The 14,714-nt window shown below is 44.4% G+C and overlaps 1 protein-coding gene across 2 annotated transcripts in view; it reads right to left on the bottom strand.

Annotated features, from left to right (window-relative positions):
- LOC135544750 (solute carrier family 12 member 2-like) overlaps positions 1-14,714 on the bottom strand; it is a 99,358-nt gene that overhangs the window by 39,372 nt on the left and 45,272 nt on the right. For both annotated transcript variants that reach the window (XM_064972614.1, XM_064972615.1), the window contains exons 14-20: positions 14,517-14,672; positions 12,593-12,692; positions 9,333-9,444; positions 8,345-8,485; positions 6,279-6,385; positions 4,808-4,887; positions 3,645-3,785 (exon numbers count right to left, since the gene is read on the bottom strand). In XM_064972614.1, the coding sequence (XP_064828686.1) occupies positions 3,645-3,785; positions 4,808-4,887; positions 6,279-6,385; positions 8,345-8,485; positions 9,333-9,444; positions 12,593-12,692; positions 14,517-14,672 (837 nt within the window). The remainder of the gene's footprint in view (positions 1-3,644; positions 3,786-4,807; positions 4,888-6,278; positions 6,386-8,344; positions 8,486-9,332; positions 9,445-12,592; positions 12,693-14,516; positions 14,673-14,714) is intronic.

Below are 14,714 nucleotides of genomic sequence, written 5' to 3'. Positions count from 1 at the left end.
CTAAGCGTCAGTATAGAGACAAAGTAGAGTCGCATTTCAACGGCTCAGACACGAGACGTATGTGGCAGGGTCTACAGTCAATCACAGACCACAAAAGGAAAACCAGCCCCGCCGTGGACCACGATGTCTTGCTTCCAGACAAACGAAACAACTTCTTTGCTAACTTTGAGGACAATACAGTGTCACTGACACGGCCCGCTACCAAAACTTGTGGGCTCTCCTTCACTGCAGCCAACGTGAGTAAAACATTTAAACGTGTTAACCCTTGCAAGGCTGCCGGCCCAGACGACATCCCCAGCTGCGTTCTCAGAGCATGTGCAGACCAGCTGGTGTGTTTGCGGACATATTCAATCAATCCTTATCCCAGTCTGCTGTTCCCACATGCTTCAAGAGGGCCACCATTGTTCCTGTTCCTGTATTGTAAATGTAATGTAAATGTTCCCAAGAAAGCGAAGGTAACTGAGCGAAATGAGCGAATCTGAGGGAATCGCCCCGTAGCACTCACTTCCGTCATCATGATGTTCTTTGAAAGACTAGTCAAGGACCACTTCACCTCCACCCTACCTGACACCCTAGACCCACTCCAATTTGCTTACCGCACCAATAGGTCCACAGACGACGCAATCGCAATCACAGTGCCCTAACCCATCTGGACAAGAGGAATACCTATGTGGGAATGCTGTTCATCGACAACAGCTCAGCATTTAACTCCATAGTACCCTCCAAATTCGTCATTAAGCTCGAGACCCTGGGATTCGACCCCGCCCTTTGCAACTGGGTCCTGGACTTCCTGATGGGCCGCCCCCAGGTGGTGAGGGTAGGTAACAATCTACCCAATGTAATAAATGTATCACTAGTCACTTTAAACAATGCCACTTTACCCTACATTACTCTCATATGTATATACTGTACTCTGTACCATCTACTGCATCTTGCCTATGCCATTCGGCCATCGCTCATTCATATATTTTTATGTACATATTCTTATTCATTCCTTTACACTTGTGTGTATAAGGTAGTTGTTGTGAAATTGTTAGGTTAGATGACTTGTTAGATATTACTGCATGGTCGGAACTAGAAGCACAAGTATTTCGCTACACTCGCATTAACATCTGCTAACCATGTGTATGTGACCAATAACATTTGATTTGATACACCATAATGACAAAGCGAAAACAGGTTGTTTGACATTTTTTGTATTTAAACACAAAAAAAGCTATTAAAAAAAAGAAAGTATTCAGTCCCTTTTCTATAAGACTTGAAGTTGAGCATCCTGTTTCCATTGATCATCCTTGAGATGTTTCTACAACTTCATTGGAGTCCACCTGTGGTAAATTCAATTGCTTGGACATGATTTGGAAAGGCACACACCTGTCTATATAAGGTCCCACAGTTGACAGTGCATGTCAGAGCAAACCAAGCCATCAGGTCAAAGGAATTGTCTGTAGAGCTCTGAGACAGGACTGTGCCAAGGCACAGAAGGGTACCAAAACATTTCTGCAGGATTGAAGGTCCCAAAGAACACAGTGGCCTCCATCATTCTTAAATGGAAGACGGTAGGAAACACCAAGATTCTCCTAGGCGTGGCCGCCCAGCCAAACTGAACAGTCGGGGGAAGAAGGGCCTTGGTCAGGGAGGTGACCAAGAACCCGGTGGTAACTCTGACAGAGCTCTAGAGTTCCTCTGTGGAGATAGGCGAAACTTCCAGAAGCACAACCATCTCTGCAGCACTCCACCAATCAGGCCTTTATGGAATAGTGGCCAGACAGAAGCCACTCTTCAGTAAAAAGGCACATGACAGCCCGCTTGGAGTTTGCCAAAAGGCACCCAAAGGACTCTGACCACGAGAAACAAGATTATCTGGTCTGATGAAACCAAGATTGAACTCTTTGGCCTGAATGCCAGGCGTCACGTTTGGAGGAAACCTGGCACCATCCCTACTGTGAAGCATGGTGGTGGCAGCATCATGCCGTGGGGATTTTTTTCAGCAGCAGGGACTGGGAGACTAGTCAGGATTGAGATGAACGGCGCAAAATACAGAGAGATCCTTGATGAAAACCTGCTTCAGAGCGTTCAAGACCTCAGACTGGGGCAAAGGTTCATCTTCCAACAGGACAATGACCCTAAGTACACAGCCAAGACATCGCAGGAGTGGCTTCGGGACAAGTCTCTGAATAACCTTGAGTGGCCCAGCCAGAGCCCGGACTTCAACCCGATCAAACATGTCTATATAGACCTGGGAAAAAAATCACTGTGCAGCAACTCTCCCCATCAAATCTGACAGAGCTTGAGAGCATCTGCAGAGAAGAATGGGAGCAACTCCCCAAATACAGGTGTGCCAAGCTTGTAGCGTCATACCCAAGAAGACTCGAGGTTGTAATCGCTGTCAAAGGTGTTTCAACAAAGTACTGAGTAATGGGTCTGAATACTTTCGGAAATGTGATATTTCAGTTTAATTTTTTAAAATAAATTAGCAACATTTTCTAAAAACCTGTTTTTACTTTGTCATTATGGGTCATTGTGTTTAGACTGAGGGAAAAAACTGTTGAATCAATTTTAGAATAAGTTTATATTTATTTAACTAGGCATGTCAGTTAAGAACAAATTCTCATTTGGTCTAAGGCACTACACCTCAGTGCAAGAGGCATCACTACAGTCCCTGGTTCGAATCCAGGCTGTATCACATCCGGCCACGATTGAGAGTCCCATAGGGCGGCCCACAATTGGCCCAGCATCGTCTGGGTTTGGCCGGGGTATGCCGTCATTGTAGCTAAGAATTTGTTCTTAACCGACTTCACTAGGTAAATAAATACAATATTGTTATTCATCCTTAGGTCTGAAAAAAAAATCTACATTATTTTTAGGCCATATTGCCCAGGCCTACCCACAGGGTCACTGACATGGGACTCCCTATGGGAGGATTCCATTAAACGTGACGGGCATAAATAGAATTCCATGTCGGGAATCAACTAAAGATCCCAGCCTGTCCGTAAGACATGTGGGAACAGTTTCCCTGTTTATTTGTCCACAGTTTAAGGAGGCAGCAGACAGACAACATTTTGAAGCCATCTGTGTGTGAGCACATGCGTATACATGCATGAGATGTTTTCGTGTATGTGTGTGTACATGCACAAATGTATGTGTAAACAAACAAGGACACACACTCTGTAGTAAAGCCATCTGTGTGCTGTGGAGACTAACAGACTGGGCACAGTGGGAAGGCTGGGGGTCACAGTGTCAGAGTCCACTTCCTTTCTGAGTAGAGTGGTTTACAGGCCCGGCACTCAGTGTAGCCTAGTGACTGGCTGGCTGGAGGAGCATAAGGGAGGCCTTTGAGAGATCTAGAGGGGGATCAGCGTGTGGCGGTAAATTGCTTTCAGAATTCTTACATCTGAAACCCCCTCCTCAAGAGCCAAAACAGCACGTTCACATTGTGATTTCACAAACGCCTAATTTTCCATATGTCAATGTGAAGTTGTAAAAACTTAGGTGACCAACCTTCCTGCTCCTTCAGAGCTGAAGAGTTTTTCCGTCCTGCACAGCAATCTTGACCTCGATTAGCCGAATCAGGTATGTGCGCACAACCACTGGTGTAAAAAGGCACTCACTGTTTATATGTGGGTTACTTTAGAATGACACCTGACCTTTCTGCATGGCTGGGCTGTTCTGGACACTGGTGGCCTTGGACAAAGGCTTGGACGAGTCTCCGTCAGAGTCCTTCATGTCGATGGACACCACCACATCCTTCATTCCTGACGTCTTCTCCTGTGACGACAGCAGGTCATCTGTGAAACGACAAAGCGAAACCATTAACCATGTTTACTGGACATTCTGTTAATGTTTGTTAACAAATGACCAGTGAAGATAAACTATTAGCCTAGAGCAAAAATAACATCTTGTAAACGTCAAAAACCAATTACCTGGAAAATAGCATGGGCTTTGTAAGTGGAATACAACTTAAACATGAGTCATTTTTATGTCCACTAAACACAGATGTGGACGGTAACTCTTAAAATGTAGGAAATAATCTTGATGATGGGGTTATTTGGTGGGTAAAAGGCAAACAGTGTGTTCTGAAATGGTGGCTGAGCCATTTGGGCCAATTTAGGTGAATTTGGGTGGAAAAGCAGAGTCGCCGCCCACTATTGGCCATGGTACAAGCCAGGTCAACTGACTGGACTAAGGAAGATGAATAGAACTAGAAAGCAGTAAAAATCCCACAGACAAGCAAAGACTTGTTTTATTTGAATGCTGTTGTTATCAACACGCATTGACTCAGAGTTATTGGTGAACGAATGGTAGGTGAGTGACACGTCTACTCTTCAACCAAGAAATGATCAGAAAATGTGAACCTGTAATCAGTGAAGAGGAATAGGAAGGTTAACAGGGAGTGACTGCGTGAGAACAAATCAAAGAGCCTATAATCTGCAGCTGGACTGTCTTTTGAAGGTTCATCTACTGAAAAATCCCTTTTATTCACCTCTCTCCAACTTTAGTTTAACAACCACACCTCAATTGGATGCTCTCGATTCCCTGTGTAGTTGAAACTTGGCCCAGACACAATCGTCGGGCTGAACAAATTAACATGACATGGCAAAATACTAGTGCTGAATTCATTTTCTCAATAACTGAATAAAGTTTTAGGAGGAAACAAATGAGACAAGCTGATAAGATTAGTCGTTTGTGTGTGTGTGGGTGGGTAAGTACATCATGTCATTTGGTACGAAAGTGTTTCAGTGTGTGTGTGTGGGTAAGTACATCATGTCATTTGGTACGAAAGTGTTTCAGTGTGTTTGTGTACACACACCTTGTTCTGAGATGTGGGATACGTCTAGTCCCTCCTTCAGTCTGAAGACCACAGAACCGTACTGGAAGTCAAAGGCATCGCTGAAAGGCACAAACAAACAAACGCACTCTGTTTGCATTTTACAGGAAGACGCTTGACACTGAGCAGGGCCTGTGTGTATGTGTACAACAAACTACATTAAACGTGCAGTTTTCCACTCAGACTAAACCCGCATACGCACTTTAACAAGGTTACCGCAAACAAACAAACAAGCTAAGAACTCAAGCCGCAATGAAAGAGGCCAAGTTTCGAAGGACAACGTTAAATGCCTTACTGGTAGAGATGGGATCTTCACAGACCATGTGAAAGCATGACTTCACCCATTCTATAAAACTGCATTGATGTAAGTGCATAGTAGAAGCTAGCGTAAAATGAAAACTAAAGAGCACATTGCTATGAGTATTAGCATAGGTTTTAATATGCTGGGGCTGAACCATCTCTAACCTCCCAATCTAATACAATAATCCCCACACTTTACGCCAGGAACTGATTCAGTCTAAATCCATTGGTCATCATCTCATAACCAAGTTATCTGCACTTGTGTATAACATATTTTACTTTTCTATTATTTCACTATTTTCTTTCTCTCTGCATTGTTGGGAAGGTAAGTAAAGTAAACATTTCACTGTTTTAATTTTTTTTTTTAGGCAAGTCAGTTAAAAACAAATTCCTATTTACAATGGTGGCCTACCAAAAGGCAAATGGCCTCCTGCAGGTGCGGGGGCTGGGATTGAAAATAAAAATTAATTAAATTCAAATATAGTAGAACATACACATCACGACAAGAGAGACAACACAAAGTTACATAAAGAGTCCTAAGACAATATAGCATGGCAGCAACACATAACACAGCATGGTAGCAACACAACATGGTAGCAGCACATGGTACAAACATTATTGAGCACAGACAACAGTACAAAAGTCAAGGGGGTCGAGACAACAACACATCACATAAAGCAGCCACAACTGTCTGTAAGAGAGTCCATGATTGAGAAAACTGTCCAGTTCGACCTTTAACAGAATGTGACTGGCAGAACGGGTGTTGTATGTAGAGGATGAGGGCTGCAGTAGATATCTCAGTTAGGGGGGAGTGAGGCCTAAGAGAGGGTTGTATAAATAAGCATCAACCAGTGGGTCTTGTGACAGATATACAGAGATGACCAGTTTACAGAGGAGAATAGAGTGCAGTGATGTGTCCTATAAGGAGCATTGGTGGCAAATCTGATGGACGAATGTTAAAGAACATCTAGCCGCTCGAGAGCAACCTTACCTGCCGATCAATAAATTAAGTTTCCGTAATTTAGTGACTAAGCTTGTTATCTTCACAACCCATCTCATGTTCAGGTGCTTTAAAACAATGACTGTTCTAAATCGGACATCTTTGTGGATGGCCTTTTGATGAGGTGGCTTGCAAAGCCCCCGTTTTACTCACTGAATCATGTGGATGTAGGTCTCCACGTTCATCATGTCTCCGTCCCTCCAGTCACTCTTGTAGCCAATCACCAGAGTGTTGGGCCTCAGGCGACCCAGTCCGGCAGCCTTGGGTAAAACAGAGGGGGAGAACAGGTCAGACCAACCTAAAGCCACTACTAAATGAATCCCTATCTGTAGATCAATTTGACAGGGTGCTGCACCTCCCAAAAGATCAGCTTACGCAATCGCTATCAAGCATGAAAAAGTCTGTTTGGCCAGCAATCATAACATTAAAGTATATCACCTGCATTGGGGTTAATTCAATCTTGATCCATGGATCTTTTTTAAATTCTAGTTTTCCATGTCATTTGACAATTCCATGGAGTTGAACTGGAATTGACCTAAACTCCACATCACAATGGGTTTCAATATATTATCATGCACTTTGACTCATTGTGCTTGAACTTCAGGAATTTTTTTTGTCAAATTTAGCATAAATCCAAAGGCATGTGTTTCTAGGGAAACCAGAGTGGAATTCAAATATAAACTCAGAAAAAATAAAAACGTCATGTCACTGTCAACTGCGTTTATTTTCAGCAAATTTAACATATGTAAAAATTTGTATGAACATAACAAGATTCAACAACTTTGACACAAACTGAATAAGTTCCACAGACATGTGACTAACATAAGTGAAATAATGTGTCCCTGAACAAAGGGGGGGGGGGGGTCAAAATCAAAAGTAACAGTCAGTATCTGATGTGGCCACCAGCTGCATTAAGTAATGCAGTACATCTCCTCCTCATGGACTGCACCAGATTTGCCAGTTCTTGCTGTGAGATGTTACGGAACTCTTCCACCAAGGCACCTGCAAGTTCCCAGACATTTCTGGGGGGGAATGGCCCTAGTCCTCACCCTCCAATCCAACAGGTCCCAGACGTGCTCAATGGGATTGAGATCCGGGCTCTTTGCTGGCCATGGCAGAACACTGACATTCCTGTCTTGCAGGAAATCACACACAGAACAAGCAGTGTGGCTGGTGGCATTGTCATGCTGGAGGGTCATGTCAGGATGAGCCTGCAGGAAGTGTACCACATGAGAAAGGAGGATGTCTTCCCTGTAACGCACAGCGTTGAGACTGCCTGCAATGACAACAAGCTCAGTCCGATGATGCTGTGACACACCGCCCCAGACCATGACGGACCCTCTCCCTCCAAATCGATCCCGCTCCAAGGCACAGCACGGTGTAACGTTCATTCCTTCGACGATGAACGCGAATCCGACCATCACCCCTGGTAAGACAAGACCGTAACTCGTCAGTGAAGAGCACTTTTTGCCAGTTCTGTCTGGTCCAGCAATGGTGGGTTTGTGCCCATAGGCAACGTTGTTGCCGGTGATGTCTGGTGAGGACCTGCCTTACAACAGGCCTACAAGCCCTCAGTCCAGTCTCTCTCAGCCTATTGCAGACAGTCTGAGCACTGATGGAGAGATTGTGTGTTCCTGGGGCAGTTGTTGACATCCTGTACCTGTCCCGCAGGTGTGATGTTCGGATGTACCGATCATGTGCAGGTGTTGTTACAAGTGGTCTACCACTGCGAGGATGATCAGCTGTCTGTCCTGTCTCCCTGTAGTGCGGTCTTAGGCGTCTCACAGTACGGATATTGCAGTGTATTGCCCTGGCCACATCTGCAGTCCTCATGCCTCCTTGCAGCATGCCTAAGGCACGTTCACGCAGATGAGCAGGGACCCTGGACATCTTGCTTTTGGTGTTTAACAGTCTGTAGAAAGACCTCTTTAGTGTCCTACGTTTTCATAACTGTGACCTTAATTGCCTACTGTCTGTAAGCTGTGTTAGTGCATGTTCATGAATTGTTTATGGTTCATTAAACAAGCATGAGAAACAGTGTTTAAACCCTTTACAATGAAGATCTGTGATTTTTACGAATTATCTTTGAAAGACAGGGCCCTGAAAAAGGGACGTTTCATTTTCTGCTGAGTTTAAATAGAACAAAAATGTTGTACGTGTAAAAAAAACTACAGCAGATCCTACCGCTTCCACCAATTGCAGTGTTTGTCTGTCCTCACCTGTAACAGATACTGGGTGCCCTGTCTCATGTCGTCGGCAAACACAGGGGTGTAGAAAGCCTTGGTCTCGTTTTTCAGCAGCCAGCGCTGGTAACGCGTCTGGTCGTTGGACAGCTCTTTGAAGTTGGGTCTTCTGGAGCCCTGTGGACAGAACACACATAGATAAGAACAGTCACGCTAAAGGCCAAGTGTAGCATTTAGCAACTCATTAACAAACGTAGATGTAGTTCCACCTTGCACAGTCAAAATCACAGGTGGTTACCAGTTACCGTCAAAGGATCTTAAGCTTTCCTGGAAGAAGCCTCCATTCAAACAGCCTTAAAAGGTCCATACATGAAGTCTTCCTTATTTCTAGAGAGAGGGGCTTTAGCGTAAAAAGCAGCCCATTTTTACCATTGGCTGGTGTTGGAGCACTCACTCTTTTTTGCCAGTGTTAATGGAAGAATAGAGAAAGTGAGAGTGTGTGTGTTTATGAGAGAGAAAGAGAGAGCGTTGTGGGCACAGCGCAGGGACGATTACATTTCTCCAGTCCCACACCGCTTTAATGGAACGCTAATTTTATTGCCCCCAGGTAACGCACACATGAGGTATTTAGAAGGGAAAAAAAGTTGCCCATAGTCATGAAAAAAAAATGGAAAAAAACAGTCGCTAATTGGGAGCAACGACTCAATCAACATGCAATGTGGGATTAATGCGGGATTAATATGAGCAACACAACCAACAAGGTTGAAAACAATAGGGCAGCCACTGTGTTCTGTTTCCCGCAAATTGGTTCTAATGGGAGTCAATAAAGCCCTTAGTCACCGGTAGTTAACTAGAAGTTATTATGACATTGCATTGAGATTAGTAATCTAAGGTTAAGGGTATGCTATAAAATAAGAGTGAAACATTGTGAAATGGAGCCAAAATGGCCCTGTTGTGTGCTATGGTACAGTTATGTGATGGAGCCAAAATGGTCTCCAGGTAGGCAAAGTCTCTGGCGACTCACCGTGCGCACATGGCCGCAGATCATCAGGCCCACGTTCTTGGTGAAGGCGTGGACCAGGTGGAGCAGAGCCGGACGGGAGTTGGGGTATCCCGTCATCACCAAGCACTGGGGTCTGTGGTAAAACATAGTCAATACAAAAAAAGCATTTCGCTAGTATCCATGCTAACAGTAAATGGTACACATACTAGGGACACCAATATCTAACCCAAGGATGGCCAACCCTCCTCATGGAGATATACTTGATGAGCAGGTGTTTTTTTCTGGCAACCCACCTGATTCTGTTAATCAAAGTTCTAATGAGCAGCTGATTTAGTCGATTTCGGTCAGTTTAGCGCAGAGCTGAAACTAAAACATGCACCCACTACCAGGAGGGTTAACCAGGAGGGTTAACCAATGGCCACCGCTTGGCCACTGACTTTTTCACGAGGTCACATACACACAGTACTCCCCAGTGCTTCATCTCACTCAATGTCTTCTAATGACCTTGAGAGCAGAAGTTTTCATCAAGAACAAGAACAGACTCGGATGGAGTAACGCACATCAAATTAAAGCTATGTTAAGCACATGGGATTAATAAGAGAGCCAGGAGGGGGGAAACGAGAAGTCCAGGAGTAACACGTTTGAATTCTGAAGACAATATCAGATGCTCCATAATCCCTTACCGCCGATGTATTGCCATGGGAACACTTCCAGGGCGAATTGCGCATTCTGAAAAGCGTCCACAGCAACTCTTACAGTCCTTGTGTGAGCAGGTGAACAATAGAGCATGAGATAGTTGTGTTGAGGCTCGGACAAGTTCTGAGGGTGACCTGATGGAAAGCTTTTCCTATATCAGTGTTTCTGAACAAGACCCTGAATGCTTGATTAAAATCAAGGTAAGCATCCATTTGATATTGTATCACTAGAACACTAGTACTAAAATATGTCTGCCCCCTTGTTTGTGTGATTGAGGCAGTGCCCACGTCTTCGAGAAACACGGTTCTATACTCCAACTCCCATGCTCTACACCATTGCTATATGATGACAGATGCTAGGTTTTGGAGAATAGACAATTTTAGTCTCACACTTTTGTCCTCTGAGGCAAGGCAGTGTTCAGGATGCCAAGTATCTGCCACTGTTGTCCCAGGTGTGCAGTTACACAACCCTCTCCAAGGGGATGTGTCATGCCGAGACGGAGAGATGGGCCTGCTGCAGCCTGACTGGACAAACAGCAAAGTCCTCCCCTGCCACCCAGATGCAGTCAGCCTGCTGCAGCCTCCCCGGATCTGCACACCTCAGTGGGCATGTGTTAGTGACAAATTGCCATGCAACATCGAAGGGTAATTAAGTGAAGAGTTGTTCATCTAATTTGCCCATCAGATATTGTTAGAACTAACAGGGCAACAGCCTTTATGACAACGTGAATGAAGGACATTTCCTGAATACTGAACATTTTCCCCAGTAAATACTGAAAAAGTAGCATAATGAAACACCAGGAAGGGCGCTGGTGGTAAAACTAAGGTGGTTTATTGTTAAGAATATAGCCTTTCTATGGGCCACTGCATTTCAAAGACCATACCATTCCTTTGGTCTACAGTACCTTTGTGAAAGTATTCGGCCCCCTTGAACTTTGCGACCTTTTGCCACATTTCAGGCTTCAAACATAAAGATATAAAACTGTATTTTTTTGTGAAGAATCAACAAGAAGTGGGACACAATCATGAAGTGGAACGACATTTACTGGATATTTCAAACTATTTTAACAAATCAAAAACTGAAAAATTGGGTGTGCAAAATTATTCAGCCCCTTTACTTTCAGTGCAGCAAACTCTCTCCAGAAGTTCAGTGAGGATCTCTGAATGATCCAATGTTGACCTAAATGACTAATGATGATAAATATAATCCACCTGTGTGTAATCAAGTCTCCGTATAAATGCACCTGCACTGTGATAGTCTCAGAGGTCCGTTAAAAGCGCAGAGAGCATCATGAAGAACAAGGAACACACCAGGCAGGTCTGAGATACTGTTGTGAAGAAGTTTAAAGCCGGATTTGGATACAAAAAGATTTCCCAAGCTTTAAACATCCCAAGGAGCACTGTGCAAGCGATAATATTGAAATGGAAGGAGTATCAGACCACCGCAAATCTACCAAGACCTGGCCGTCCCTCTAAACTTTCAGCTCATACAAGGAGAAGACTTATCAGAGATGCAGCCAAGAGGCCCATGATCACTCTGGATGAACTGCAGAGATCTACAGCAGAGATGGGAGACTCTGTCCATAGGACAACAATCAGTCGTATATTGCACAAATCTGGCCTTTATGGAAGAGTGGCAAGAAGAAAACCATTTCTTAAAGATATCCATAAAAAGTGTTGTTTAAAGTTTGCCACAAGCCACCTGGGAGACACACCAAACATGTGGAAGAAGGTGCGCTGGTCAGATGAAACCAAAATTGAACTTTTTGGCAACAATACAAAACGTTATGTTTGGCATAAAAGCAACACAGCTCATAACCCTGAACACACCATACCCACTGTCAAACATGGTGGTGGCAGCATCATGGTTTGGGCCTGCTTTTCTTCAGCAGGGACAGGGAAGATGGTTAAAATTGATGGGAAGATGGATGGAGCCAAATACAGGACCATTCTGGAAGAACCTGATGGAGTCTGCAAAAGACCTGAGACTGGGACGGAGATTTGTCTTCCAACAAGACAATGATCCAAAACATAAAGCAAAATCTACAATGGAATGGTTCAAAAATAAACATATCCAGGTGTTAGAATGGCCAAGTCAAAGTCCAGACCTGAATCCAATCGAGAATCTGTGGAAAGAACTGAAAACTGCTGTTCACAAATGCTCTCCATCCAACCTCACTGAGCTCGAGCTGTTTTGCAAGGAGGAATGGGAAAAAATTTCAGTCTCTCGATGTGCAAAACTGATAGAGACATACCCCAAGCGACTTACAGCTGTAATCGCAGCAAAAGGTGGCGCTACAAAGTATTAACTTAAGGGAGCTGAATAATTTTGCAGCCCAATTTTTCAGTTTTTGATTTGTTAAAAAAGTTTGAAATATCCAATAAATGTCGTTCCACTTCATGATTGTGTCCCACTTGTTGTTGATTCTTCACAAAAAAATACAGTTTTATATATTTATGTTTGAAGCCTGAAATGTGGCAAAAGGTCGCAAAGTTCAAGGGGGCCGAATACTTTTGCAAGGCACTGTAAGTAGTGTGTGTGTGTGTGTGTGTGTGTGTGTGTGTGTGTGTGTGTGTGTTCTATACCTGAAGTTCTTGATGTGGTCCTCAACACTGCTGAGGTGGAGACTGTGGGTCAGGGCCTGATGGTATGTCAGAGCCTGGGTCGAAGAGCCCCAGTTCACATCTGGAAGAGAGGACAAACATAGTCACAAACATAGTCACATTCTCGAGTCAGGACCCTGTATGGGTGGCCATTAAGCCAGTCAGGCCATTGGAACAAGTTCCATGCAGTGTGGGAGTCAGTAGGGATGCTGTGCATGAGTGTGTAGAGCTGTGTGTGAAGCTGTGACTCTGCGTGTGTGAGAATGTGTGTAAGTCTGTGAGGGAGAGCATGTGTGTGTATATAGCTGCATGTCAAATGGAGTGTGTGACGCTATTTGTGTATGTGTGTTCATACAAGTGTGCCTCTGTGAATGTCTAAATTGGTATCTGGTGCTCCCCCCTGGGGTTTCCAGCGCAGGTCAGGTTTGTTTAACCAGAGCCAGCGGTTCCATATGGGGACTTCCAATCAACCATCTTAACCCTGTGGGGACCTCAACAGTCTAGTCCTCAGCTTGCTTCAGAATAGAATCAGCACAGCCAGGCCAGAGAGCCTGAGCACTAACACAGTGGACCATCTTAACCCTGTGGGGACCTCAACAGTCTAGTCCTCAGCTTGCTTCAGAATAGAATCAGCACAACCAGGCCAGAGAGCCTGAGCACTAACACAGTGGACCATCTTAACCCTGTGGGGACCTCAACAGTCTAGTCCTCGAGCGTATGTAACTGCATGTATCCGCACCCTCACCCTCCCAGCACCTAGACATTTAAAAGCCCCCCATTTAATGTCACGCTGCCTTGCGTGGGTGGGCAGCTTAAGAAAAGTTAACAGGAGAATGAGCCAGCCCTTTGGCAAATCACCATAGAAACATCGGAGGGAAAGTCTATTAATGTACAACATAGAAATAATAATTTATAAATCCGCTATGCTAATTAACAGACTGAATGACGAAGTTGACAGAATATTTTTGTGGAAACATATGTTCTACCCTGCAAATAGAGCCGAGAGCCATTGTTTTTGACAACCCACATCCTGCCTTCCCTGTAAGCGGCAAGCCCTCTGATTCAAATGTAACGGACCTTAACACAGCATCACCTTGTGAATAGCTGGTTCATTTCGGCTGTAGTCATACTGCCCGTTTCCACAACCCTGCGTTTAGCTATAAATACATTTCAACCATGTTGGCCTGGGCTGCACTGCAGCAGAGGGTGCACAACAAAAACATAATTGTAATGCAAATGCTTACCACTTCACCAAAATACATGCATACATCAGCAATAAAAAAAGCTTGAAATATCAATAGTGGGGCCTGATTCACATTGTGTTCAAAGCATTTATGTTATTTAACTAGGCAAGTCAGTTAAGAACAAATTCTTATTTACAATGAAGGCCAACCCTGGCCAAATCCTCCCCTAACCCGGACGACGCTGGGCCAATTGTGCCCCGCCCTATGGGACTCCTGATCATGGCGGGTTGTGTTACAGCCCGGGATCGAACCAGGGTCTGTAGTGACATCTATAGCACTGAGATGTAGTGCATTAGACCACTGCGCCACTCGGGAGTGTTCAAAGCATCTCTGGGCATCAGGGGACTTTCAGTGCATTGTGCTAATGTGGCTTAGTCATAAAGGTTGATATTTCAGTGGAATCAAAAGTCTAGGAAATTATTTACACTACGTGGTGAGGTGTAATTCACAGCGATTGACCTCTTTTGGGGGCATTGCTATATTTTTTTCAATTAAAGGGTAGGCTAATTCATGAAATACTATGGTAATGATCTTTGTAAAGTAAGATAACTGTAGGCCATGTTAGCCAAGTTTCTCAATGAGCACCTATCTTGTCAAAATAACACTAGTCGATGTTGAGGCAATCCAAGATGGCCGACTTGGCCTGGTCTTGAGTCACTCACCGGGCTTCTTGTAGCTCACGTAGATGTAGAGGCCCATGACAATAACGTTGGTCATCAGGGCTGCCCACCAATTGATGACGAACATGACCACGCAGCACAGCACAGCTCCAGCCAGGGACACCCACATGTTGTAGAACTTGAAGCTGGGGCGCCACCCTAAGGATCAGAGAAACGTTAGGTGGACTCCCTTACAAGGAC

Source organism: Oncorhynchus masou, chromosome 8 (genome assembly GCF_036934945.1).
Source record: "Oncorhynchus masou masou isolate Uvic2021 chromosome 8, UVic_Omas_1.1, whole genome shotgun sequence".
In the NCBI taxonomy this organism is placed as follows: domain Eukaryota; kingdom Metazoa; phylum Chordata; class Actinopteri; order Salmoniformes; family Salmonidae; genus Oncorhynchus; species Oncorhynchus masou.
Note: the sequence above shows the minus strand (reverse complement) of the source record. Positions and strands in the feature narration are given on the sequence as shown.